The following is a 27,987-nucleotide window of genomic DNA, read 5'->3' as shown; positions in this document are numbered from 1 at the left end:
AATGTGTATCTTGTCCCACATAGTGAGGTGGGAGGTCTTTAAAAGGGCTGTCCATCAGCTGAAACAGTCTCAGTTTGAACTCACACTGTAGAGGGGGAACACATCAAGCAATGCTTTGAAGAACAGCGCCACATGACGAAGTGTCAAATTTACTTAATAACAGATTCCTTTCGGTGGAGTGGAGGTGAATTTTTGAAAAGGATCTCTTTGCTTCAATGTGTCTGACAGAGGAGTCTGGTGTTTTCCATTGTCAAACACGTACCAGATGACCATCCTTGTGTCCACGCTGATTCAGAGCAAAGCCAAGGTAGGTGAGAACATTTCTCTAATCAGAATTTTTTCAAAAACACCGCTAGTACATTGAGCGCAATGCTTGCGTTAGTCTCTATATGAAGTTATCTGCTTGATCATGCGTTTGCTGACCTACATAGAGATATCTTGGACACCGTGGAGAAAAGAAATCATGTGATAGATGACATTTACATCATGTGCTCCTGCATTTGCCAAGTACCAGTCCCATTAATAGTTTTATTTAATAACATTAATTTAATCATTAAGTATTTATGCTGGTTACTATTATTAGTATGGCATGTTAGTCTTTAACGTACCATCCCACTTTACTGTAAAAGTAACTCTGTTACTATTATTCAGCATGTTGCTTTAAATTTACATCAAAGCATCAAACTTAAAACTTTGATGGCACAGAACTTATTTTTCCTCCTGGTCCTGGCAATAATTCTTTCCTGCCATGTGCACTGATTTAGTGCTTTGTAGTCCAGAAAACCAAGTAAGAGTTAAACTCAACAGCTCAAAATTGTATTAGGAACAGAAAACCAAATATAAAAAGATTATTTCTTGTCTCTGCGGCTTTCAAAGAATTGTCTTTTGTGCCTTAATTCATCTCAGAAGTTGACTGGAGACAAATAAATCTTGTTTTATTGTTTCATTCACTTCCCTCTATCTTGACTATTTATTGCAAAAGCTGCATCAAACTTTAGGAGCCAAGTGAGTCAAAGAGGTACCTATGAAATGCCTTTCTGTGTAATCATTTAGCTTTTAGTGTGAAGAACATGTGCTTATCACCATGTTTTAATCCTTAGTGGAAGCATTAATTCCATCTGGAGCCCATTTGACTGTTACTGTTGCCAAAAGGTGCTTGGTAGCAGACATACATCAGCTACAGTTGGATCCTGTACACATTGTTCTCCCTGCTTAGGCTTCCATGGTAGAGGGCAGTATTTGACCAAAAATTGAAGTTATCCACCCCCACGCCACAGTCCTCCACACTTACTTAAACATCAGTCACTAGTAGTGTTGCAGCAAGGAATCACTATGCATTCCTCTCAAACTCAATCTGAAACCTAATATTTTATCTGAGCTGAGATCCAGATGACGGCGTAGAGCAGTTAAACACAAACACTGTGTTTTCTGGAAAGAAAGTATTGCTGTTATGTTTCGAATGTAGATATTTTGGATGGAAATAATTACTACTGTTAAATTTTTATAGCTCAATTAGGTGGAAATTCAACTTAGGTTTGCTTTGAACTTATTCTTTTCTTGGAAATAATTTTAGATTAGCACAACTTGGGAGGGGTCACTGAATTGGACTGCTACAGGGTGAGGAGTACATGCATGTTGAAATGTTAAGGAAAGGCTGCCCAGAATGTTGTTGTGGTTTAGTTGTTTTTTTCGAGTGTATTATTCAGTTTAGGTTTTTTTTTCACACTGTCTACAAGGACTGTCTGCTTGAGTGGGTTTTTTTAGTCTACAGATAGTACTTCTAATGGATTTTTGTAGTTCTCATGAATACACTATGCGGTTGTGTTAGTTGCAGGTAAAGTGTCTGTGTATGATAATGTTCCTGAGCTTCCCTCTGACTATGGCTGAGGTCCCTGGCCCATGCAGACACTCCATCACTAGGGAACACCTGCTGACAGTTAGGCAACTGGTAGGTGTTGAAACAACATTAAAGCAATCACCCTGCACGGCCCAGGCTGAGATGTTGCAATTGTTGTTTCCGCAGATGGATAACCAGTTAAGAAGTGGGTGTTCAATAAACTACACATTCATAGAACGGAGGAGTTTGGTGGGTAATATAACCTTATGCAACTGTTTTTCCCCAAACACCTTTGATTTAGGTTTTCCATTAACTGGTTTGTGCTTTTCGTGTTTATTACCTTGTGTTCTGATTTCCAACAGAGCAAATGTTGCTTTGTAAAAGCTGCATTACCCTGGATACTGGAACTCCTTACGACCCACTTCAAATTCATTCGGGGTTCAGTAAATGATGGCTATGTTCAGTCCCTGAGGGCGCTCATCCTCAACATCTATTCTCAGAAATGTGTGCCTTGGATTAATGAAGAGATTGAGGTCAGCGTGAGTTTCCGAATGCTGAACTTGCAGCCTGTTTCTTTTATAATGTCATATGAAGATGACAAATCATATGAATAGTGTGAGCACATGAATCTGCAGTACCTTAAAGACATATGAAATACTTGTTTCTTCGAATCTGCTTCAGGATAAACCAGAGAGTTTTGAAGTGCTCTACAGAGGGTCTCCTTCGGATGCATTACAGAAGGTCTCAGAAGTCTTAATGGTTTACTGGGAGCTGGTAACGACGAGCGATGCACCGGTTGACTGGAGGTGCCAGCATGAATACACAGAAACCTTTGGCTCTACCACAGAGTTATACACAGAGTTATACACAGAGTTATACACAGAGTCAATCACACAACACTTTAAAGGTGAGAATCTCAATTTTTTGGGTAGTTTGTGATGAAACATTCAGATGTCTGCGGCAAATGCAGAGATCACAAATCGTGTGTCCTTTCCTACAGACAGTTATGACAGAGATTCTGTGCAGGCCTCTCAGAGAGAACCAGTCAGTGACCTGTACAAGCTGGGTTTCATCATCGCATCTATCTGTGGAGGACTGCTGTTCATTCTTACTCTCTACTGCCTCATCACACACAAGGTATCAGAGCTTCTGTTTTTGTTTTAATTTACAAAATCACATGTGCCCTTGTAAAGTTAGCCAGGCATTCAAGTCATATCGCAAATGAGTAGGCTTTGGCAGTCAGCTCTGTTCTCCGGGGCACTCCTTTTTTGCAGAAGCACCAGCCCTCTCTCACTAATAAATACCGTGTAGGCTGGCACCTACTTTGCAGCAGCACATGCACAAAAATACGCAAATGCAAGCATTGCATTTATGGATTTGAGGGTATTTAGTGCAGTCAGCTATAGCTTGAGAAGCTGAATGATTTAGAGTACACTGATTTTTAGCTGGCTGAGGCTTATAATCTATAGTGACTTTATTCACAGACTCTAAGTCATGACTTTAACATAATGCTGGTTTTAACCTTCACTCATTCCTTCAAAATGCAACAAATGCATTTTGGAAAACACTGAATAGCTTATTAAAAACTCTCTCACACACACACAAAGTTTAATAAGAAATCCTATAAAGCAAAGCAATGAAATGGCATGCTAAGAACACTGAAAACAATAATATGCTAATAAGACCTCTAACAGAACAGCGTTTAAGTCAAAAGAGATAAAATACTTTACAGTGAAGGTTTATTGTCTCTCAAGTTACAAAAGCACAAAAGTGTGAAATACATAGGCTTTTTCCCCTAAGACTCGACATATTTTTCTGCATTTGGCCCAGAACTATAAATGTTTGGCCACCCATGCTCTATAGCTTTCTTGCAGTCGACATGCGTTTTGTTTTTACATTGATTCTGTGTGGAAATCAAACGTGGTCACAAAGCACTCTGCTTCTTACAGGCAGCAGCTGTCAAGAATGTATACTCAAGGGAAAACCATGAATGGTTTAGATCTTGAGGAGAGTCTAAAACTGGAATGATAGTTGACAAAGATGTTTTTGCTTAGCGTCATGTGTCATGTTAGACAGACTCAATTTTATTAATCCTTGCAGAGAATTTTACAATCACATTAGACCTCCACAGTGATAGGATAAAGGCAAACAAATGGTATTAATTTAAGTAGCTCTTTCAACTCCACATGTAATTCTTATCAGTATTTGATTTGACAATTATTACTAAGAAGCTGATTCAGAATCAGATTGTTTAATCCAACTTCAGATTTGATGTTTGATGTCTGATATTAAATCCAACATCAGACAGACACTGAGGTTTTTAGGCAGTGACACTCACCAGTAATTGCTAAACAAATAAGGAATGTGTACCAGAAATTACACTGAATGCTGCAGCTAATGCATTTAAAAGGAAAAAAAAAAAAAAGACAAATAGATGAAAAGAGACCAGACAGCATGAGAAAGTGGAACTGACTTCTGACTTCTCTTCCAGGAATTAATGATTTTGCATGGTTGTTTAGCTAATTACATGTGGTGACATGAGTACATGCAGCAGACTATTAGGGATCTTGCATGGCTGGCGGTGAGTGCAGAAACATTGACAACTGATAACCTCAGTAAAGTGCTGTATGTGTTGGACAATTGTGGAACGCTATTTTTAACCGACTAACCGCATTTTGGAGCTTGGACCTTGTTCAGCTTTTATTTTCTTGTTATGGCCCGTCTAGGCGCGGCCAGACCACAACATAAAGGGTGATCCATCCCCGTCCAACCCCAAGCAGCACGTCACTCACTTAATACTTTGTGACAGTGATTTATTTACAATAAGTGCAGTTAAACAAAGGAAGGGAGCATATCATAACTTCAGGGTGAACCCAAGGCCAAAACAACAAACAAAAAGTAACCTGTCTCAGGGATAAACACAACTTACCTACTCAAAAGAACTAAACCAAACGACAATCCCTTTCCTCCCTGCCTAACAAAAACAGGAGAAAACTGATCAACCAAAAAGGCGGTCCACCCCTACATGCTCTTACATTAACATAATATTTGACACAGTGAACGGTCTGCCGGTTGGGTTGGGCCGAGGATGAATGAATTGGCAGTCCCTGGCGGTCTCTTCTTATCCGCTGCCTCCCAGTCCTCAGCCAATCGGTGTGAGCCATCCACCCTGGATGCACCAATCCCGGAGGAGCACCTGGACACTCAGATTCACACACAATTACGGTCACAGTCGTAACATTCTTTTTTGAACCTCTTTGATACATGGATGCAAAGTTATTTCACCTTGAATTGTAGATTAGTGAATATAAATCACCATGCCTCATTTTAAAGGTGCTTATACTGTTTGTAGTGTAGGCTGTTTAATTACAGTATGCAGCTTTTCTATAATGTTTTACTGGGGAAAAAACTGTCAAGGCAAATAAAGTGAAAATAAAGTCAGATGTTCAAGAATTTTATAGGCTGTCATAGCTTGCTGAGCCACATGGCTTAAACTATAGCTTTGTTGTAAACAGTAATATAAGCATGCTCCGTCCACTTTTTAGAAAGTATGGTAGTTCTGATGTAAAGCTTTGCTTGATTCAAACCTCCAACTGCATAAATAAAGATCCAAACAGGAGACAAAAATACAGCTGTTTTTAGCAACCAAAGCTAAACAAAATGTCTCTCAAAAACAGTCTTCTTCAAGTTGATCAAAATCCAATGAAAATATGTTTGACTTCAAAAGATCATTTTGGCTACAATTCTGGTAAATATGATTTGTGACCTACCTTGGGCCACCACTCACCACTTGAGAACTAAGATCTACTGTAGCTTTGCTTTGTCTACAGGGATGAGATAGACAGTAACATAAACATTACATTCCCAAAGCCTTAAACCTAATAAATCGCTGTAAAAAGACTATAAGTTACTCAGCTGAGGAGCATGGAGGCTGCAGTGGCGTTTTTTAATTTATAGCAGTAAGATTGGATTTGAAAATGTAATAGTGGAAGTTTGGAAGGTGGAAATGATATTGAATCACACATAGAAGCTTTGTGTAGCACTTGTATACTCAAATTTTTCTGCACAGTATCGTTCAACTTTATCAATTTAATGTAAAATACGTGAAAATACAGCTGTTGTATCTTTATGTGTATACAATCCTGTCCTGCATTATTGTTTGGGAGTCTCCTGTAGCCAATTTGCATAGAAAGTTTTTTGTAATAACATTTGCTGATAAATAGCCGTTTTTGCATAAGCCACTTCAATAATATAACCTGGAAGTATACATCTGTTTTCCAGCAATGTGGTGCTAGTAACCTAACAAGGATTTGTTTTACACACTTTTAGAAGCTAATGATAAAAGTATAGAGGGTGTCTCTCTCCAAGTGTTTGTGCTGTTTGCACTGGAGTGGAGACTGACAGGTTGCAGCTCTGTCTTCCATTTTACTTTTGGGAACCTCAAGTAAGACTGCAATCGGAGAACAATGTGTTCTCTTAGGATAATAGGGTACAAGAAGTTTTTAAGATGTGATGGCGCATGATCAAAGATTTAAATAGCATTTCTGGATTTTAAAAAGGGGTGGCCCTTTTTAAAATCAGTCCTTAGTCAGCTGTGGCCTTTGTGGCCTTTTCCATGTTCTCTTTGTACCTTTGTGTGGGCTTCATCAATAGTTTGGTTTCCACCCACATTGCAATAACTGGTATCTAATAAAGATAAGTTAATATTAGGGAAAAATATCAGCTAGTTTTAAGTAAGAATTTTGGATTAGCTGAAGGCTTGTCAGAGAACTTTGAGGACATTTGATTGATGATTAGAACAACCCAGCCTATAGGTAAAATGTGATGTTTTCAGCTCTATTACTTAGTTTTCTCTAACACAGGATTTTCTTAATTTTTATATGATATAAATGAAAGAAGTGATTTATTTAATGGGTCTGTTTAGACACATTTTTAATCTGGTATGGCTTTTCTGATTAACCTAACTGGGTAACAATTAGGCAGCAATTGATATGAATACAGTGTTTTCTAATAGTGTTGCCTAACCCACATAGCGAAAATTGCAATGGCCCAGATCTGGCCATTCATGTGCTTGAATGACGGCCCTTTGGTGGCCAGATCTGGTTTGCCAGAGGTGGCCCACACATGGGCCAGCGCAAGGCCAGTTACAGACACACTGCTGGTCCTGTGCTGGCCCAGAACAGTTTCAGCTCTGGCCCCAGATGTCAGCCTAATGTGTACCTTAATCAAGCCATGTAATAACAACATGTGCCAGAACATAATAGTGCAAAAGTAAGAAGCCGGAACTCTGTTGAGACAGTGAATGGATTGATTCTTATATAGCGTATTTGTACTTGCTCTATACAAGATGCCACATTCACCCAATCAAACACTTTCTGTAAAGCGAGTGTTTCCTAACTACATTCATACACATTCACATTTTCGACATGCAGACTGGCGAAACCAGGGATCAAACCGCTAACCTTCCGATTAGTAGGGTTACGTCCTGAGCTACAGCCACCTAGTGGTAAGCATGAGTAAACCCTCACTAGGTTTTGGATAAAGTGTACACTCACAAACCTGTCAAAACTGCATTTGAAACGTTGGCTACCATAGCAGTATAGTATTGCAACATGGGATTTGGGTCTTCTAACTAAAATAATAAAATAGGAACATAAATAGTGCCATCATTGCCAGACCTGGGCCACATCTGGTTGACATACACCCTGCCATGACACCAGTCAGTCAGAAGTGTCAGGTCTATGACCCTGGGCCACATAAACCAAACCACAATCGGGCCAGATGTGGCATGCCATCACATAAACAGTGCCATCTAACCCAGGCCTGGCCCATAAGTGGATGACATAGCACTTAACATGCCAGAAGTCAGCCAGCAGTGCCGCCTTGACACCACATAGCAGACATATCTGCTATGTGGGAAGAATCCTGTAGAACTTCACGACTCTCCATTTGTATATACAAACTGTAATCTATCAGACAAATATGATCGCAACCAACACAGCACATTCAGTATCTTCTAGTATTTGTAGGAAAAAGTTTGTTCAACCATATTAAATGATGCACTGAAGTTAGGAAAGAGCCCAGACTTTTCCATTGTCTCAGCCCATCAGAATATCATTAGTAACCTTCGCTAGCATTTTTCCTGTGCTGCGATGAAAATCTGGTTAAAATACCAGGATCAAGTGTAGGTTTTTTCAGTAATGATTTAAGTACAACTACCTTAAAAGACTGATCATATTTTATAGACACATATCTTTGGGTTTGCATAAGGAAGAATGTATTTGTATAGTGCTTTACTAGTCCCTAAGGACACCAAAGCACTTTATACAACCAATCATCCACCCATTCACACACTGGTGATGGCAAGCTACATTGTAGCCGCAGCCACCCAGGGGCGCAGCGAGGCTGCCGGACACTGCCGCCATCGGGCCCTCTTACCACCAACGGGTGAAGTGTCTTGCCCAAGAACACAATGACCAAGATTGTCCAAGCCAGGGCTTGAACCGGCAACCTTCCGATTACAAGGCGAACTCCCAACTCTTGAGCCACGATCGCATTTTATTCAGTGCAAAATGCAGTGCTGCCTGTTGTGGTAACCACATATGAAAAAGGGAGCAGCCAATAGTAGCTTCTTAATCAATGGTGTTGGGTCTAAGGGGACTGAAGTAAATATTTAGGTTATCTCACAGATATACAGCAATTCATGAAAACATTTCTCAAAGTTTAAGGAGGTTTATGCCAAATTATGCCAGCAACACCACAAAAAATGGGCACAATCAGTCACACTAAAAGCAAAGAAGTTCAGTTGTAGACACAAAAAAGTTAGATGAATTCAGTAAAGGAAAGTTCAAAGACAGGTGCTTCAGTGCTTCCTTACTTGCCTTTTTTGCATAGGAGCTTCTGGGCTATCCTTTACAAAATGAAAGAGCAGAAAAGCTGCCACAATTCAAAGCATTTGGGGCACTAAATGACACCTATCCCAGATGTCATTTGGTTGAGTTAAACCTTGGATTAACCAGTCCAGGACAGAAAAACAGATACAGCCAAGAATCCCCTATTAACTGAGCAAGTCTTTGGACTGTGGGAAAAAGCTGGAGTACCTAATAAGGCACAGAGAGAGAATGCACACAGTAGTGTCAACCACTGCACCATGGTGCCACATATAATACCAAGGTTCAGAAAGGGAAGCATAAAATGTGGTATTTAACCATTAGGGAGCAAATTAACATTTTGGCTGTTTTCTTTTTGCTTTGAACAAATATTTGTTGTCTGTTGAAAAGTGGGAGGCTGAACTTCTAATGTTCTTCTAATTACCAAATTTGACTGTCACAGTGGATCACAATGAAATATCTAAAAATATTCCCAGGACAGTCATCTTGGAATGTGCTCCACAACTGGAACAGAACTTCTGACCATACTTAGAAGGATGCCAAAAAGGAAGTGAGAGCTAATCTTCGCAACTGTTTTGCATACTGACAGGAACCTTGGTGTGTTTCATTACTTGGGGTTGTTAATCAAAAACATATCTTTTTCTGTTAGTCTTTACAGCCATCCTTCTAACAAGACCACTTCAAGCAGTGGAACTGATTTTATCTCTTATGACTTGACATTCTAGTTCCCAGAAAAAGCTCTGAACCCTTTGGAATTAGGAGAATTTCTGTGTTGACTACACACAAAAATGTGGTCTGATATTAGTCCATCTTAAAGGTAAACTAATAATGAACAAAGAGTTGTACTTTTCATGTCTTTATTGAAGATAATGAGCAATCAAGCACAGTGAAGACTGAAAATACTCTGCTATAAACTGTTGAGCTTCAGTAACTTATAGAAACTTCTTTTCTCCGTTACATGGTGCTCAAAGTGGTTTAAAAGACTTAAGACAACAGTGAATACATGTTGTTCTATTTCTCCTAAAAAAAAGCTGTTTAAATGTTCCCACATGGAATTGTTCCCTCAATGGCTGCAATGCCCTAAGGGAGCAAAGCAGCCCAAAACTACAACGGTGCCTCCACCATGTCTAACATCTGGGAGACATGGTGGAGGCTTTGTTGTGTACTGTAGTGCCGTTTAAAATAAAATAAAAAATAGCACTGTGTAAGTCCTATATTTGCTCACATAAGACATTTTTTCTTATTGTGAATTGATGAACATCCAGCTTTTCAGACACACTTCTGTAGCCTTACTAAGTGCATCTTCACAACATTTCTTCTAAAGTTCTGTGAAAGTTTCTACAATTGCGGCATGATTCACAATGCAATCCTTCTTGAAAAAAGTAGTGAACCATGAACAAGACTTTGCATGCCTCAAACAACTCACGCATCTCATCTTCTTGAAGAAGTTTTTGAATAAGTCATGTTTTACAAGCTGGCAATGTGAGTGATTATGCAGTGTTTTCAATAAAGACAAGTCCAACTGTTTGTATTATGTGTTCAGATATGTTGATGTGTAAAAAATGTGCTTTTTTTCCCAATACAGAAAACTTACAGCCCTTATGGATCAAGATTACAAACAAACGCAAGGTGAGAATATACGGATTAATTAAGCAAAAAGACTGACGTTGCGTTTTTTTACTGAAATGACGCTAAAGCATGCTTCTGTGGTCTTATTAAAGCACAGACCTGCAGGACATAGAAATTGAGGGACAGTAATGTGAGTATCCTACTGGCCTATAAAGCATTGCTAACAGTTAAGCATCTGGAGCTGTTTAAATGCGTTAAACAAATGCATTATGTGCAGCAGTATAACTGCACATATGTCTTTACGTTTTTATGTATTTTCAGTATTGTTTTCTCTCTCCAGGCAGTCACTGCAGCAGCAGACAGAGCACTTGTGAACCTGAGTTTTTGTGTCAGTATATGTGTAATGTATCATGCACACCTTTTGGATAAGAAGCTTTGCTTGATCTGAGACCAAAGATGGAACTTATTGTTAATAATGTGGTATGTATATTATGTTTATGCATTTTCTATTGCAGATAACTTTTTAAGTTCACAAAAAAAAGTGTTTTTTAAAGCAGTTATGTATGTTGAATTATGTGTTTCTATTTGCTACAAGTTAACATCATGTTTTTAATGTTATTTGCCAAACATTTCCAAGAGTTATTTATTATCGTCACTTTATTCAATCACTGTATTGGTAATAAAAGTTAACCATCGATAACCAGCTGAAACTTTATTTAGCTAACCAGCTGTCCAGTTCATAACTGAACACAGTACATTCACATCTAAAGAGCGGGTCATGTTCTCATTAAAGGATTTATAGCCACTTCATAGTGTCCACTGTTGTACATTTTGTGTTGGAATTTTTTTTCTCTTGCAAAAATTTGCAAAGTTTATCAATCTAAAAAGTCTTTACATAGTTGCTCTTTTGTTAAGAGAATTCGATTTTTTATGTGATTGTTTTTTTTAAGTATTTCAAAACTGTACAAACAGTTTCAATATGACTTCTGTACAATAATGTGTTGTTGGTTACGAGAATAGTTAGGAAATTATTACAATAGATGCATATCACTGCTGCAGCTTCAAAGGAAATGTGTTTTATTACATATGGAGGTGACAGATTTTAGTGGGATTAATAACACAATTTATTCATACGCACGCATTACAATCATTACTGCATGGTAATGACAAATAACTGGTTATAATACTGAGAAAACAGAAAGGCTTTGTGCACATGCGTTTCTCTAATGCTGTCAGTTGCTTGTATTCACTTGTATTTACTCCATGATGTTCAGGCCAAATGTTTCATTTGTGTTAATAAATACTTTAATGGTTTTCAGAAGAACTGGACAATTCCCCAAAAAGTGAAACATTTGCATGTGGCTTTGAGAGGACCAAATCAGTAAATCATGTCGAAGGATGTGCATGTGCATGTGTGCTGGCCTCTGTTTTGTTTTCAATGAATTTTTGAAGAAAACAGAGAGGGAAAACACAGCTCTTCGACCCATCGTCTGCAGTACCAACTGCAACCTGCAATACAGCATAATCTATAACAGCGGTCCCCAACCCCCGGGCCTCGGACCGGTACCGGTCTGTGAGTCGTTTGGTACCGGGCCACGAGAGTTGAGGCTCAGGTGTGAAATGTATCGTTTTCAGGGCTTTTATCAGTTTTCAGCGTTATTTTGTTATTGTTTTTATCGTTTACTCGGTTTTCCTTGGTCTTTTCACGTGTGTTATGAATAAATTTTCTTTTTTTCGGTACCGGTACTAGTTTTATTTTGTTGTATTTATCCGCAACACCTTAATGGCCGGTCCATGAAAATATTGTCGGGCATAAACCGGTCCGTGGCGCAAAAAAGGTTGGGGACAGCTGATCTATAACACACTTAATTTCACATGCTACCGCTTATCAGAGTGCAAACCACCGTTGCATGGCAGTGATCCATTCTTTATCCCAAGACACTGCACCATTACAAAACAAGTAAAGCATTTCTCTAATTCAATTTAGTGCCTTTCTGCAAGGGATTAAAGGCAGCTGTTGAAGATGAAAAGGCAAGTTGTCTTCAACAATAAATATGTGGGAACTGCTTAAGATCAGTTAGAAGAAGTGGAGATACCTTTTGACAGTTCTCTTTCCCAGCCCATCTGCTTCTTACCTTCAAATTAGAGGAAACCATATTAACTTGTTGTCAAAAACTCTGACGGGTCACGTGGCCCAATAGGGTCTTGAAAAGTCACTGTGTGAACTGAAGTAAAAAATTAGATAACAGTGAGACATAACAGTCACGGCTCATTTGAAGTAGAATACATATTTAATTAGAGATACACTTAACCAATTTCACATGTTAAATGTGAACAGGGAGAAAATCAAAATTGTCCTATGGACTGAATAACCAGAAGACAAAGTGTAAATGCTTTACTCAGTGTCCATCACTGATTATGATTTTAAAATGTTCACAAAAACATATTGATGATAATTACTGCTGCTTTCCACCAGGTGCCACATGATGGAGGCAAAAATCCAATGGCTGGCAGTTTCATATTATATTTTATATTATATTATATTATATTATATTCCTATTATACCTGAGCACTATTATTACTAACCATTTTACCAGACAACTGGAACCAATTAATTAGTTGAGCGGATGTAACTCGTTAGACCAGATCTCTTCACTCTTTGTCATCCACATGTCTGCCACCCGGATATGTGATTGTATAACTATGGTATTTCCTTTTGGCTAAGTTTTATAATTTCAATAATGCTAACAGCTTTCATAACAGGTTAAACAAACATTATGCAATCATGTTTTAATGAAGAGGAGAGTGAGTAATATAAGGAAAATGCAATGAAGCATAATAGCATGGCATATGTTACAGATAGAGACACTTCGGAAACCTCTACACATCAATGAAAGCAACATGCCGCAAACAGTAGGCGGCTTCAGCAGGAATGTCTTTGGCATTGATCTCATTAGCATCGAGACGGAGCATCTTCAGCCTGGAGAAGTTTGACATGTCAACAGCACTGCAGAAACTGCTCAGGGAGAACTCTGAAAGAGGAAAGAGGCGAGAAAATAGGTTACTCTCATCTTTTGAGATGTGAAGCAAAAAATGGTGTCTTGATGATGTCTGTTCACCACAAGTGTTACCAAACCAAGCTCATTGCTACATATACCTATGCATATTAGTCCGTGCAAACTCCAAAATGTATGACTGTGTCAGAAGGGGCAGATCTTCTCTAAACTTTTCTTTAAATGGAGTCAGTAAAGAGTTATTTTCTGGAGTTTGTCAAAAAAAAAACCTGCATTGTTTTCTGTTGAGAGCTCTAGTGTGAGGATATCTGGTGTTTCGTAAAGTTTCTACCATGACTGCGAGACAGTTCGTGGAAAATCCCTGCTTCAAGGGAATAATTTAAATAACTGGTAAACAGTTTGAAAATCTTGCTTTTGCTGTCATCTAGTGGTTGAAATGTTCACTTTGCTGCATGTGCAGCTCCGATCCCGAACATCACATGCAGATATTAAATGATTCTTATTTAAAGATTGGGGAAAAAAATTTAATTTTAGGAAGTTGATATGCCAAATAAACATATTTGTGGATATATACATACAAGCTGGATGACCGTTTGAATGAAGTTGAGTAATATAGCTATGAAGCATACAGGATAACTAGCATGACTCTTTATCAACCAAGCAATGGGAGAGGATTACACCACTGGAGGCATCCTGGAGCATAACAAATTGACTAACAAACCATATTTGGACAAAGCACAGTCCTTTTAAACATTACATCTAAAGTCTTCAAGATTTCTGTATTATCACTCGCTTTATATGCATGAGTGGCATCGTGTGTGTCTCGCTGAGTAAAACCACTAAACTACTGGAGAGCTCCGAGTCTTACATAAAGACAGCCTGCAACATTCAGGAAATTAGTTCTGCACTGAGGGTGTATGTAATCACATTACTCTTCTTTGCTTATTTTTAACCTTTTTGTCTTTCTGTGCCCATAAAATATTTCAAGGCATTATCTAATTTAAAGTAATAGAAGTCCTCATACCTTTAATCTTATTGCCTTGCAAGTAAAGGTTCTCCAGGTTCATGCTGACAACAGGAATCTTTTCCAGTTTATTGAAGGACAGGTCAAGCTCGACCAACGTGCTGATATTGAAGACATTGGAAGGAAGTCCTTTATTAGTCAGCTTGTTATGAGCTAAGCGGACAAACTGCAGTTTGGGATACATGGTGAGAAAATCTGCTGGAATGCTTTCTATATTATTAAATTCCAGGTATAGCTGCTGCACCCTCACAGGGAGGTTGTCAGGGATTTTCCTTAGCTTGTTTTTCCTGATATCCAGCATTGTTAGAGACTTGAACCCCTTGAACACACCACCAACGTCTTCTATGGCATTTGCTTGGAGATGAAGGGTGGTGAGGTTGGCCATCCCCTCGAATGAGCTGGCAAGGACTTTTGATATCTTGTTGTGCCCAAGTCGCAGGTCTGTGATTGAAGTGGGCAAGTTAGGAGGCACGTGTGTTAGGTCATTGTGATCCAAGAGGAGCCGATCCAAGTTCTTGAGCTTGCTGAAGACGTTCTTGCCGATTTTGTCTGAGCTGAGCTTGTTGTGAAATAACACAATCCAGACCAAGTTGGTAGCGTTGTCAAACACCCCATCCAGGATGCCTGTGATCTGGTTATGCTGCAGGTAGACATATTTTATATGCGAGGGGACATAGGGAACATGCTGAAGGTTGCGGCTATGACAGTACATGGCTGTGGGGTAGACTGAGGGGCAGTTACACTCCAGGGGGCAATCTGCATCCTCAGCCTGCAAGCCAGCGTGCCATTGCCGCCTGCGCAGGTGGGACAGCCACTGGATCTGGCTGTAGTGTTGGCCAATACCCAAATCCACTATTCCTATTGTGAAGAGGAGCACCAATGTCCACATGATCACTCTGAAAAACCCAGGAAAAACAGGGAGAAATTATTTAGTTAATTAAAAGGTAATAATAAGTCCTAACAACACTGATTGTTGTGGAAATAATTGGCAACTAACACTGACTTACGCTGCTGTATTAACTTCAGACAGATCTCATTCTTCCTGCTCCACTTTTTAAATGTAAGGTAGGTGCAGTATACCTACCAGTTGGCCAATCTGAGACGATGCTTCCTCCCTTGCTCACGCTGCCCGTGTGTTTCTCAGAATAAGTGGAAAATGTTGTCGGTATAGAGTAAATCCCCTCTCTCTGAGGCCGTAGCCCCTGTGGCCCCAGCCACTCTGTCTCATTAGTGCACATATATTTTCCACTATCTACACATCAACATATCACCTCCAGCTATGCAAATATCAATACCATGTGTGAACTAGTATGGACATCTGCTTTTTAACAGCCTTGTTTTCCTTTACTGCGTCACGCCTTATCATTAGTACAGCCATTCCAGTCTGGCTTGATGTTTACTATTGTGGTGTGGTGGTCATGGAAAAATTGGGGTGGAGGTTATGGTATGGAATTGCACTGTTGCTAGCCTTGATAATTAAATTAGTGCCATTATTTCTTGGAAATACTGGAAGAGTTTAATTTCAAGTATAGTTTTTAAATGGCAGTATGTTTTTGTCTAATATATACTATGCAGTATGTTTCAACAAAGTATGCCAAACCCTTTGATTTTTACTATCTTTGCCTACAAGCACTACTTTTCTCAATTACAGTATTCAAGTGGTGAAGAAAGATAACATGTGTTTTTGCTGGCATCTGCAGACAGAAGTGCATCATTCTCAGCCAGCAGATAGATTTCAGAATAGGCCTTTTCATTCATGTCCTCCTCCAAATTGGATGCAGAGTTTCAGGGATTATGTGTGTGTGTGTCTTTCCCAGTCTTCTTTCTAGGCCCCTCTGAGACAGTGAGAGACAATGTGCTGATTTAAGATGGAAGTGGTTCAAGACGTAACATACCTTAACCAAACTCTTAGATCTTAGATGAAAGATGAGGGAACCTGAGGATAACAGATGGGAAGCGTTCCAGGAAAGACTTGGAAGACTTTTCCCCTTTTTTCTGAAACAACAAGACGCTCTATCCCTAAAGAACTCGTTTTCTAAACTATCAAACTAAGTAGCTACATTTTCTAAGACCCGATGATCAAATATCATTCTGCTAAATCAATTAAAAATGGCTATGCTTCATCACAAAGCACCTCCAAAGTAGAAATATTGGTGAAAGAAATTAAAATCTTTCCAGTAGAACCATGTCCGTGTGAAAACTTTGGCCTTGATCAATCATTGTCACACAAAATCCAGATTTCACTTTAATCTTCTTTATACAACCCAGATTTTTAGATAGTATGAGATAAACAGCTTTGTTTTTTCTCTGTGTATCTTTGAGTACACCACAAAGAGAGTTTGAATTAAAACAGGATTTGAATAAAACCGAAGGTATTTTCTTATAATGTGAACGTCGTGTTTAATCCAAAACATCTGACTCAATGTTAACCATGGCTTACACTCATGAGTACGTCACACCACACAATAAATGTTCAGCAGACCCATTCTCTACTTCGTGACCTGACAACAACAGGTAAATATGATATTTCTTATAGTAAATGAATTTCAGTACTGAATACAAATAGTAGGAAGTAAGCATGCTAATTTGAAAATTTCTGAATAAGAATTCTTAAAAGAGTTAGAGAAAGAAAGAGTAGGCAAAGACCGCAGAACAGTTTTTAATTTTCAAGTACACATATGGACACACTAGTTTTTATACTGAGGGCAGTAAACTGTTGGATGTGGGGGAAGTTCATGTCATTAAGTTTAATCCTAACATAAAATGCTATGAGCATGCTACCATTCCAAACTGTTTAGAGATGCAAGCTGGTTAGCCACCATAACAGTGACTTTGCAGCTATTTTGTTAAATCATGACCAGTGGCGCTGTGGTTGGCATTGTTGCCTACAGCAAGATAGTTCTAGGTCTGCCTGGCTGGGGCCTTTTGCACCCACAAACTCCAAACTCCACACATCTCCATAATAATAGTACAAACTCCAAAAATGTGTGTTAGGTTAATTAGTTATTCTAAATTAGCTGCTGGTGTGAATTCCTGCTCATAGTCCCTTTCGTTGAATGAATATCTGCCAGTTCCTCCGATTGAGCTCTATCACAGATATGACATTTGCGTGAAATCACAAAGCTCATCTAGACTTTTCCATCCCTGGATGTGTGGAGCCCGGAAAGCTTGCTAGCAAAGGTTCCACTCTACATCAGTGAAGTTCTGGTATTTCTCTGCAAGTTTAATCTTATAATGGTGATTAAAACAATCCTTAAACTAAGGTTTGCAAAACACAAACTACGAATAGGGCTTTACATCTGACTTTAATAAATAAATACTTTTAAGTGTTATGTCTAATTTAAAAACTCTTTTTTAATCTTTCAGGTCTTTCAGTTTCAATGTATTTACAGTAAAACTCCATTCACAGTGCTTATATAAATTCAAAAAATAAATGTTAAAAATCTGCATTTGGCTTCAAAATATAAGTTTTTTTGTGATTTCCCACAAAACTGCAAAAATAAAACAGTAAACTATTCTCTGATAGGGAGTGTATCAAACTGGCTGAAAATTTGAACCTTATTTCTCAATGACATAACAAGGGTAATCAGAGGCAACCAACAGGCAGGAAGTGGCCCAGGGGCCATTCAGTGCTGTGTCTAATTTAAGTCCTACCTTCAACATAAAGAAAACAGAAACAGAACATAGCATGGACTTCATGGACATCCTTAAGAAAAGCTGGGGCAGAGCAAAGTTATAATTGCTTTGTCGTTTTATTGGCTCCAGTATTAGTTTTACTTTCTTTTTTTTATATTTTTAATGTGAATAATCTTTTTGTAAAGAGCTAAATATGAGAAGTTCTGTATAGATATTAATGTCTGAGGTTAATTGGGTTGGTACATTTGGCCAAATTAATGAGAACTAAAGCACTTTTTCTCTATATTATTTTTGTTAGTGCACAATATTGTTTAAGTTGTCTTTTTAAATAATTTTTTTTAGTTACCCATGGTTTAATTATTTTACAAGTTGCTTTACTTTAGTTTTTGTTAAATGCAATAACCTGGGGCGGGGGCATGTTTCCCACTGTGTTGCATTTCCTCTTCTTTTAACAACACTCTTAACAACGCTGTTGGGAACTGAGGAGAGCAACTGCTGTAGTTTCAAAAACATTCTGTGCTTGATATAAGATTCAGCTGCTCAAAGGTTTAAGGCCTACTATGTTATATTACTCATTTCGTCATGCACCGAGTGTTTTCAGTGAGTGAGAAGTCTGGGTTGCAGGCATGTAAGCTAAGCACCTGCAGTCTTTTACAATGGAGCCATGCTGTTGTAGTACGTGCAGAATGTGGTTTGGCATCGTGTTCCTGAAATAAGCACAGTCTTTGTTGAAAAATATGTCAGGATACCATCACAGATGTTTGCTTTTGAACTATCCAATATAACAATCATTCCCTCTCATCTTTACCCTGCATAGTGCTGTGTCCATGATTTAAAAAAAAAATACAAAAAATCAAATTTTAATTGGTCAAACCAGGCACGTGCAGAGGGGGGGCTAGAGGGGCTTGAGCACCCACCCTTTTCCTGATGGGTGCCCAAAGTGCCCTTTTGATAAGGCAACTTTTTAAAAAACATTATTTTATTTTTTTTATGTGTGTGTGCGTGCGGAGTCCTGTCTGTGCCCCTCAACAATAATATTTAACTATTAATCACAGTTTTGCTAAATAAAAGGATCTGGCTTGCATCAGTCACATGATCACATTTAACCAATGGTCGCCCTTGACGGCAGAACGCGCTAGTTACGAGACGGGAACGAGCTCACAAAGAGCACGCACATTTTTAGCGGTCCGGAGCTGTAGGAGAAACACAAGTTAACTCAGAGACACAGACTGATGCGACAAAACCAGTAAGTAGGTGTACAGCGTACACTGTAGTGTATAGCACCCAGGAGTATCAGCTTATTACGTACACGTTGGTAAGCTGTCTTGTTGCAACTGACGAACTGAAACAAACGAGCGTGCTGTGTGTGCAACAGCGTGACAAACATTACCTGTCCTGCACTGTCCTGTAACTGCACATGTAGTGCTGGTCATAGCTGCTGGCTACCTGTGTAAGGCTGTCATGGGTCTGTAGCTCTGTCACCGTTTTAGGGAACATATTTAGTTTTAAAGTATTTAGAACATATTTAGTTTTAAAGTAAGTTTCCGGGCTTTTCCTGCCTTTCTGGAGGGATTATATTTCACTAAAAAACGATCTAATATGCATGTCCACATAATTATGCATTATTATAATTATAATATATTAAAAAACACACGCCTGTATTTTAAAGAACATACATTAAGAAGCAGATTATATTAGATTTATATTTTAAATAAGACAACATTTGGATTTTACAGCAGTAAAATTATTGTATCTCTACAGTTTAAAAATGTAATAAGCTTTGCCCCTGCACAGAGTGGATAGTGAAACAAATGGAATCATCATAAATACATTATTTCATATTTATTACTTCCCCCTCCTCATTGCTTTATTATTGTAGCTCTAGTAATGAATAATAATGTAAGGATTCTGGATCAGCACCATGGATGCCCATAGTACATACAGTATTCTGAAGAAGGTCTAAAATGTCACTGTGTGCACGTGCATGTGTTTGTTTTATGTATATCGATTTTTTTAAATTATTACTCATGATATAACATTGTCCAGACATGGCTGGTAAGGACATGAGGAGGAAACAGTAGAGCTGTGTGAGGCTACTAAAGGCAGTGCTATAACATTTTTCTGTCATCATTTTATTATAGATTAAGTGCAAGAGTTGTTAGGTGTGGATAATTAGATTATAGTTTATTGCAATAACAAGTTGTGCCTTGTTCTCAGATAGACAGCAAGTTGAGAGTGATATATGAAATGATGGGATGGAAGGAAGAAGAGAAGCAAAGAGTGATTCACAGGCAGAGCCTAATTTATTTCTCACAGTTTTTTGTTGCCTTATGGTTCCAAGCGCTGTCACCAATCTTTGCATTTTGTTATCATCTCATGACACTTGTTTAATCAGCTACCATCTCTCCTATGGACTTTTTAATGTCTACAGTCTCAGATCAACACAGCCCTGCCCTTCCCATATTAGATTCTTGATGAATGTGTGTTGTTGTTATTCAACCTGGTTCAATGTGCCCCTTTTTAACTTTGAGCACCCGCCCCTTTAAACCTCTCTGCACGGCCCTGGGTCAAACCACAGGACCGTTTTCTACTTTGCCTCATTCTATCATAAATGAGCTTGGGCCCAGAGAAGGCGCCAGCATTTCTGGATCTTGTTTATATATATTTTTTTCTTTGCTTGGTACAATTTTAACTTGCATTTGTGGATACTGCCACAAACTATATTTACTGGCAAAGCTTTTCAGAAGTTTATTGTGTCTGTTTTTAATGCAGAGTTCTTTCTCCCGAGGGCCTGTAGATCACGTCCATTCACAACTGAGTTTTGGCCAGGCCATATTTTGTAACAAAGTTAGTTTAAAAAGTAAAGAATTCGTGGAATTCGCTAAGAGAAATGCTATTTTAAAATTGCCTAATTATTGGCCTTTCACAAAGCTGGGAAACCCTCCCATGTTGACATTTGAAATGCTCAAAAACACTTTCTTCTCTGACTTGTTTCAATTAACCTAATTAGTTCCACAAGGTGTGACCTTTGAGTAATGTATTTACTGCACATTAGTACAGTAAATACATTAACATTATGGGGAAAATCATTCACAAATGGATACAATTACGAGAAATCATCTTTTGAATTTACTCAGAAGTTTTATTTGTTTGTTAATATATAATTTGGTAACTGGGTATGTGGTACAATATTAAGTAATACTATTTCATTTTTACATTCCTCACTGTTTACCAAATCCTCACGTATGCCATGCCCCCCCCTTCCCAAGAAATTCTTGTTGTTTGTGGTGGCTCAGGATTTATAGCAGGATGTCAACTATTCATTGGGTCAGTGGCAAAATCCCCCAGCTCCTGCATCCAAGTGTCCTTGTGCAAGACACACCTCAAATATCCATCTGGGTTTATGTGTGTGCAAGACTTTAAAATATGTCTGTGGATGCAATTTGCAGTGTAAAAAGCGCAGTCGAGTAAAAAAGGACTAAATACATTGCAGACTATTTATGGACCGTGCAGAACACAGAACATCTGGATAGAAAATTTAATTTACAAGTTCCCACAGTAGATCAGCTGACACTAGTGACATCACAGGTGGGAGTCTTCTTAGGGTTTAGAGTTAGATAACTAACCTCATTAACTTGATTCACCAATATAATGTCTCTTATCCAATTTCCGGGATTCATCAATTGAATAAGTGATTAAAAAAAATTGGTTTGTGCAAGCATGAAAGAGCTGAGTGAAGAGTAAACGAGCCTTCATGCATCACATACATGACATTCTTTCAATCACACAGGAATAAATTGACACCAGATGCAAACCTAGTTGTACACACAGAGATATCAAAGGAGTACAAGAGGAATTTCTCAATGCGCAGTGCACTGTGCAGCTGCACCTGTGAGTGGGCCACTGGAGCAGCCAATAACATATATGTCAATGCAATTACCTTGATTTACTTTACTACAGTTTAAAGCATTAAAAATCAAAATTCAAAAGGAAAGTATTTTTCCCTGCAAATTTTGGTGCTTTTATCCACTTTTGGATATTTTCTTAAGTTCTCTGTTGCGCTAACAACTTTTCGATTTACCAATTTTTTTCAATTGTGTTCTGGCATTAAATTAAAATTGAGAATTTTTACTTTCAATAGTTAAAAATTGTAAATTTAAATAGGCCTTAGTCTCATTATATGACAGAAATAATGTTTTTATTTACATTTTACAAGACAAAAAAATTTATATAAAATACTACAAGTAAGCTGGAAGCCACTGATTTTAATACACAACATGAAAAAACACCTCAGAGGAAAACAAAGAAATTTCATAGCAAAAAATAGAGTGTATAATAGCGATGTCAAGCATTTCCTACCATATTCCAGCACTGTTATCTTTATCTAAAGGTTTACTGTTGTTTACCTTCATCTACTACTTCCAATTTCTCTATGGAGAAAAATAATCTAGAAACTTGAACAGCTTAGTTAGTACCGAATCATTAGCAGTTATTATTTTCCCATAATCAGAGAAAGCGAGCGTGATTAAAGCTATATACTGTACCACCGCTAGGAAACAAAAAAATCCTTAAAGTAAGAAACATTTTTTCTGGAACAGCTAATAATTTCATATATATAGAACATACAGTAATGTTACATAGTAAAAAGATGAATAATAATAAAGCTTAATGGATCTTTACCACAAAGTGCGGCTAATTTCAAGTTTGATCATTTCAAAGACACAATAATAATGTTGTTACAAAAGAACGAAGGTTTATATTAAACTATCAGACTAAAGACTCATACTATAATTTACCTTCCTTAGAGTTAATGAAAACATTTGTTTCTAATACATGTTATTTAGGTAACGGTTGAAAAAATTATTCAGCCTGGATGCTACATGGTTGTGTATTTAGTTTTTATCCTTCTCTTTAATAGTATTAGGACTGGTTGAGTCTTAATTCGTTGTAATCTTTCACTTACTTCTTGCTGGAGTATCATCATTCACTTTCAAATGCAACCAGTTAAAATACTACACACCATACATGAATTCAGATTTCATTGTTTGGAAATGATTTTCCTAAATAAAAAGCAATAAATGTACTGGAAAACATCAGCATTAAAGATGTAGTACTAAATATATACACATGAGTGCCAACACTTACCTTTACCTTCACCCAGGCATCCTGCTCCTAGACCTGAACTAGTCTGAACATGCGTTTGAGGGACCTCCACTGACTCCTGCAGGAAACAAAATATTGAATAACTGTTCTCCAGATCTCAAAGACATCAGCAGCAGTAACATAAACAGATTCAGGCTTACATTAATCCAGGGATGGTTTATGGACTCATTGATGCTAATTGTCTGGGTGGGCTCAGTTTTCATATGGCTGCAATAAGAAATAATCATCATTCAGTGTCCACATGTGTCTCCAACGTCATGCGCCATGTCTGTTTAAGACACAGAGCAACTGCAAATGTGTGTCAGTTTAAGCTTGTACATATTATCAATCGAGGTGAACATCAATATTGTCATATGAGTATGATCTGCATTGCTTTACTTGTTTGTTTGTTTTTTGTTGTTTTTTTAAACTGAGGCTACAGAACAGATCATGTGTTTGCACTGCCCATATGGAAAAGAAATAGTAAAAACGTATATGATTTACTCATGAAAGTGGCCACTTTCTTATTACTTTCACATGTTGTTTTAGTAAGCATCCAAAACATACAAGTTTCATTATATAATTTTTCAAGGGATCTTATATCTGTTTTCACTCTTGTATGCTTTTCATACAAGTTTCACACAAGACAGATACAAACTTTCTAAGATTTATATATATCTTTTCCATATGGGTGGAAAAAGGAAGAATAAAAAAAGTAAATCAAGTAAGTAATTCACTGAAGTATGAACTACTCGTTTAAATTTCCAGTCTGCCTTCTTCTCACATTGCTCAGGCACATCAGAGTACTCATATTGCTTATTACAGACCCATCTTTGCATTCCTGTGGCAAAAAAGGGAAACGCGTGTCTGTGAGAAGACAGAGAAAAAAATCCCTGATGACAAGATGGATCTTATTAGAAGCAACCAGAAAAGCTGCAATGCAAAGGCACATTACTCCATAATAGCAACAATAAAATCACTAAAAACACACAAAGTGACACCCAGACACCATATTTCACAGGAAATGTTGGACTCCACTGTACCAAGAAGGTCTGTAGCCAGCACACACAGTTTTAATTGGACTATTACTTGGCTGGTGCTTGACATTTAATGACTACAGCAGGAGGTCATTAAAGCAGTCATTTCACAAAACAATGCCTTGCAGCCACAAATATGTGTATAAGTGAGAATATCCTGGCTGTTTTTGCTTACACGTTACTATGACTAATATCAAAAAGTCTAATCTCTGAGGAAGTCATTCGATTGATTGTGACATTTATCAAAACAGAAGTACATGTTCACAGCTGTAAACAGCCCACAGAGATTACTCAGGAGTGCCGACTAGATGCGTCACGGTTGGTAAAAAAATGTTTGATATAAGCCACACATTTGACGCTGAATCTAAATCCATTTGTCCGAATGGAAAGATCCTCCAGCTCTTGTAATCATTTTCAAAATTACATGTACTTTAGTCTTACTCTCAATACGAGGGGTAAAAGATGACGCTGCCTGTAAAACCAAAAACAGCTTGATGAGGACATCTGGTCTTTTGGAGGCCTACAGCAGGTTTTTTTGGTGGTTGAAAGAGGAAGGAACCGCAATCCCGCATCTGGGTGACAGAATTCAGATAATGAGAAATAATTTAAACATACACTGCTCAATTTTTCCTAAACAAGATGCCTTTTATAAAATCATACTTTTGATGTGCTTCCATACAACAGTGGGGAATAAAGAATTGGCACACAAAAAATCATACAAGCATTCAGCGAAAAACTTTTGTTTGTTTGACAGTAAAGCGTCTGCAATCAGTCTTCTTCAGCGACCATTCATTGTATGTAAACGTACGCTGAGGCTACATATGTAAACAATTGAGCGTTCATTAAATGCAGACGTCTGGAAGAGTTTATTTTCATAACCCTCTTCTATGTTTTTTGATTATATTACCTAACCTTAACTGAGTCTTTGACATGCACACTATAATAAATTATCATTTAAACAGCACAGCAATTCAATTAATTGTTTTTTTATTTAATAAAAATGATTTAATATTGAAAGTTTTTCTCAACAGAAAAAAAGAAGTGTAGTTAGAGTCCATTCATAACAAAGGTCCTTACATATACAGCCCCATTCTGGGCCCTTGCACATCAGTGATTTCACTAAGGACATCAAACAGAGAGAAAATACTGTATTAAATTTCTGTGACAAATTGATCAGACAGTGTTGATGACGATCAGTAGTGAAGAGAGACATGTTTCCAGCTTTCTGTCTCTAGCAGAAGATCCAGCAATGTCTAATAGCTCACTAGTATAAAATAGGAGGGGAGCTATCAACAGTTGCCTGGTTATTGCACTGATTTTGTTTTTCCACATTTGTTGACTGCAGTAATTACAGTGACTAGCTGGTTGCCCAGAGGTTGAGTACTTTTTTGGTGATTTCACAGATGTCCTGGTGGGACACAACAATGACGGTCTGGCTCACACTGATCAGTGATCCTCAAATTTACATCTAATTTTTAAATGCAAACAGATTGCCAAGACATTGCAATCAGTCTGCGATGTCGACATCTCGGGCCTCACTGAGAGAAATGAAAAAGGAACATGGATTATTACAGAAATATTAAAATGAAACATCAGATTCAGGAGACATTAATGAAAAAAACTAATGTAACTCACTTCACGGTGCCCTGTTGAGTTGAAAACCTTTTACACAGTGAGAATTGCAAACTAGACAAAAAAGGATGGTTGTTTTTTAACCACACAAGTGGCTATTACATTACAACCACAGGGAGGACATACAAACTGAACACAGCTAGGCCCCAAACAAGATTCAAAGCCTTGACCTTCTTGCTGTGCGGCAATGGTGCTAACCACAACACAACCATGGTATCTTTGGGGTGATTAAGAAGATTCAGATTTCAGCTATGATGATCTTTTACTTTAGTATCTGTGTGTCAGAATATGCTGCAATTTACTGATATACTTCCTATAATAAAGGTCACCCAGGTCTTGGGTGTTTGCATAGAAGAAGCACCTGAAAGGGGGTTTCCAGTGCACCACCAGCTCTTTGCAACCACCAAAGGTTTTCTCTAGCAACTACTGATTACCAGAGGATTACTGACCGCACTCTAGACCTGTGCAACTGGGAAAAATTAGTCTCAAGTGTGAATGGGATGGCTGTGTACCGTGGGCATAAGCTTTAAATTATGCTTCCTTCTGGCAAGTCTTCCTAAGCTAACAGGGAGGGGGCAGAGGATCGTGTTACCTGCTCTTGGGTCCGGGGAAACTAGTGCATTAAGTGATTTTTTGTACACAGTGCAGAGCTGTGACATAAGAATAATAATAACTAAACATCTCTGAGACGTAATATTAAATGATCCAAGAAATCTACTAGCATCACAATAACAGTATGGTGTGACAACAGGGTATGACATCATATTCTGAAAACAGGAAATGACACATCTGTATCATATGTCAGAATTCTAAATCCTAGCTGAGACACAGCATCCATTAAAATGCTTCATCCAACAGCCCACATCCCTAAGATATTAAAATTATTACTGGTAATTTAAAAAATAAAATAAATTAAAAAGCAGTAAAAGCAGGGCATATTTTTACGTGTTTGTTTTCTCTTTGGCTGGCTGGGTGATGATAAGATTATGGCTGATAATATAAGCAGAGGGACATTTTTCTGGCTGATTCAATCTCAAATCAAACTAATGAAACCGAGCCGTTATCGATTCCACCTGTGTTCTCCGTACTTTTAAAGTAGGGAATTTATAGTCAAAATGTCTATAAATCAAAAACTACAATAGCTGGAAAGCATTCCACATTTCCAACACAGTCAGGATCATTAAATGACATCACAACATCAATCTTTTCACGTTCAGCTTTCTTTTAAAACATGAGGTGACCACAGATATTAGGTATTCACCATTCCTATTATATTGTACAAAGCTCTCTTTCTCTTCTTTTTATTACTTTCTGCCCCAAAGTGTTCTGGAAAGTTCAGTATTTATCTCCACTTGTGTGAACAGAGAACATCTGGGTTCAGCACCACATGGATCAGCTGATAAAAGCCACAACTCCCAGGATAAAGCTTCAGCCAGTGAAAGGTAAACAGTAATGATGTAAAACCTACTTCTGTTTACATATGCAATCGCTGTTCAAGACCAAACATTAATTATTTCACTTAATTGCAAGTCTGTTTATTTAAGAAGCACACTACTCCAACACAATCATGAGAAAACTCCTGCCCTGGTATATTATATCATAAACATCCAAGATGATTACAATATGGGGAAATTGCTACATCCTCCAGTTGAACACCAACTCCCAGCCCACTCGACTGTCCCGCAGCCAATAAAACAGTAACAGATATTGAAAATCATGCCATTTAAATACAGTTAAGTCCGGAAATAATCGGACAATTAAATTCGTTTTGTAAATTTGCTTTTTGAACACCACCACAGTAGGGCTGCCACGATTAGTCGACTAGTCACGATTACGTCGACTATTAAAATCGTCGACGACTAATTTAATAGTCGACGCGTCGTTTGACGCTTTGTAAGATCACAAAAGACGCAGGAATAAGTAGTAGGATTTAAGAGTGTAATAACGCACTGAAACAGAAGATGGCAGCACTGTATGTACAAGGATGCCAGCTGCCGTTAAACCCCGAAGAAGAAGAAACTGTGTCCCAGAATTCGTAGCGCGGCCCAGCTCAGTTGTCAACAATGGCGGCAGCTAGTTAGTTTTAATATCACTCTTATTATTCTTTCTGGGTCACAAAATAAACGATTAACATATTTTCAGGCGAGAATGTAGCTGTGTAAACCTCAAATATCTGCTCAGTTTATCAAGACACCACATATTTTCA

At 38.0% G+C, this 27,987-nt stretch overlaps 2 protein-coding genes and 1 long non-coding RNA gene across 11 annotated transcripts; 1 reads left to right on the top strand and 2 right to left on the bottom strand.

Moving 5' to 3' along the window:
* The first annotated feature begins 59 nt into the window (after window positions 1-59).
* On the top strand, window positions 60-11,610 carry csf1b (colony stimulating factor 1b (macrophage)). 8 transcript variants are annotated; one of them, XM_040008142.1, is made up of 9 exons: window positions 60-307; window positions 1,829-1,948; window positions 2,024-2,086; window positions 2,200-2,370; window positions 2,519-2,744; window positions 2,842-2,974; window positions 10,313-10,356; window positions 10,454-10,486; window positions 10,641-11,610. In XM_040008142.1, the coding sequence occupies exons 1-8, from the start codon at window positions 266-268 to the stop codon at window positions 10,483-10,485; spliced, it is 831 nt and encodes a 276-aa protein (XP_039864076.1). In that variant the 5' UTR covers window positions 60-265; the 3' UTR covers window position 10,486; window positions 10,641-11,610. The 8 variants fall into 8 exon arrangements, with proteins under 8 accessions (XP_039864076.1, XP_039864074.1, XP_039864080.1 ...); XM_040008140.1 differs by having other exon boundaries at window positions 10,637-11,610; XM_040008146.1 differs by having other exon boundaries at window positions 10,449-10,486.
* LOC120719156 lies at window positions 4,637-27,987 on the bottom strand. The gene is made up of 3 exons (XR_005692628.1): window positions 27,974-27,987; window positions 27,617-27,621; window positions 4,637-5,079 (listed from the first exon to the last, which is right to left on the bottom strand). It is a non-coding gene; the product is annotated as an uncharacterized LOC120719156 (long non-coding RNA).
* On the bottom strand, window positions 12,069-23,419 carry fmodb (fibromodulin b). 2 transcript variants are annotated; one of them, XM_040008137.1, is made up of 3 exons: window positions 23,116-23,419; window positions 14,335-15,230; window positions 12,069-13,328 (listed from the first exon to the last, which is right to left on the bottom strand). In XM_040008137.1, the coding sequence occupies exons 2-3, from the start codon at window positions 15,221-15,223 to the stop codon at window positions 13,177-13,179; spliced, it is 1,041 nt and encodes a 346-aa protein (XP_039864071.1). In that variant the 5' UTR covers window positions 15,224-15,230; window positions 23,116-23,419; the 3' UTR covers window positions 12,069-13,176. The 2 variants fall into 2 exon arrangements, with proteins under 2 accessions (XP_039864071.1, XP_039864070.1); XM_040008136.1 differs by lacking the exon at window positions 23,116-23,419 and adding an exon at window positions 15,419-15,771.

The sequence above is a fragment of the Simochromis diagramma genome, unplaced genomic scaffold (assembly GCF_900408965.1).
Source record: "Simochromis diagramma unplaced genomic scaffold, fSimDia1.1 OVJJ01000545.1, whole genome shotgun sequence".
Taxonomy (NCBI): Eukaryota; Metazoa; Chordata; class Actinopteri; order Cichliformes; family Cichlidae; genus Simochromis; species Simochromis diagramma.
The sequence above is the reverse complement of the archived record's forward strand: the minus strand, read 5'-3'. Positions and strand labels throughout refer to the sequence as shown.

Bases quoted from the DNA above. Each gene is read 5' to 3' on its own strand.
- csf1b (XM_040008139.1), top strand. From the start codon at position 266: ATGACCATCCTTGTGTCCACGCTGATTCAGAGCAAAGCCAAG. The intron at 2,745-2,837 runs GTGAGAATCTCA...CCTTTCCTACAG, and splicing joins AATCACACAACACTTTAAAG to ACAGTTATGACAGAGATTCT. The intron at 2,975-10,312 runs GTATCAGAGCTT...TTCCCAATACAG, and splicing joins ACTGCCTCATCACACACAAG to AAAACTTACAGCCCTTATGG.
- fmodb (XM_040008137.1), bottom strand. From the start codon at position 15,223: ATGTGGACATTGGTGCTCCTCTTCACAATAGGAATAGTGGATTTGGGT. The intron at 13,329-14,334 runs GTATGAGGACTT...TTCCTCTTTCAG, and splicing joins GCAAGGCAATAAGATTAAAG to AGTTCTCCCTGAGCAGTTTC.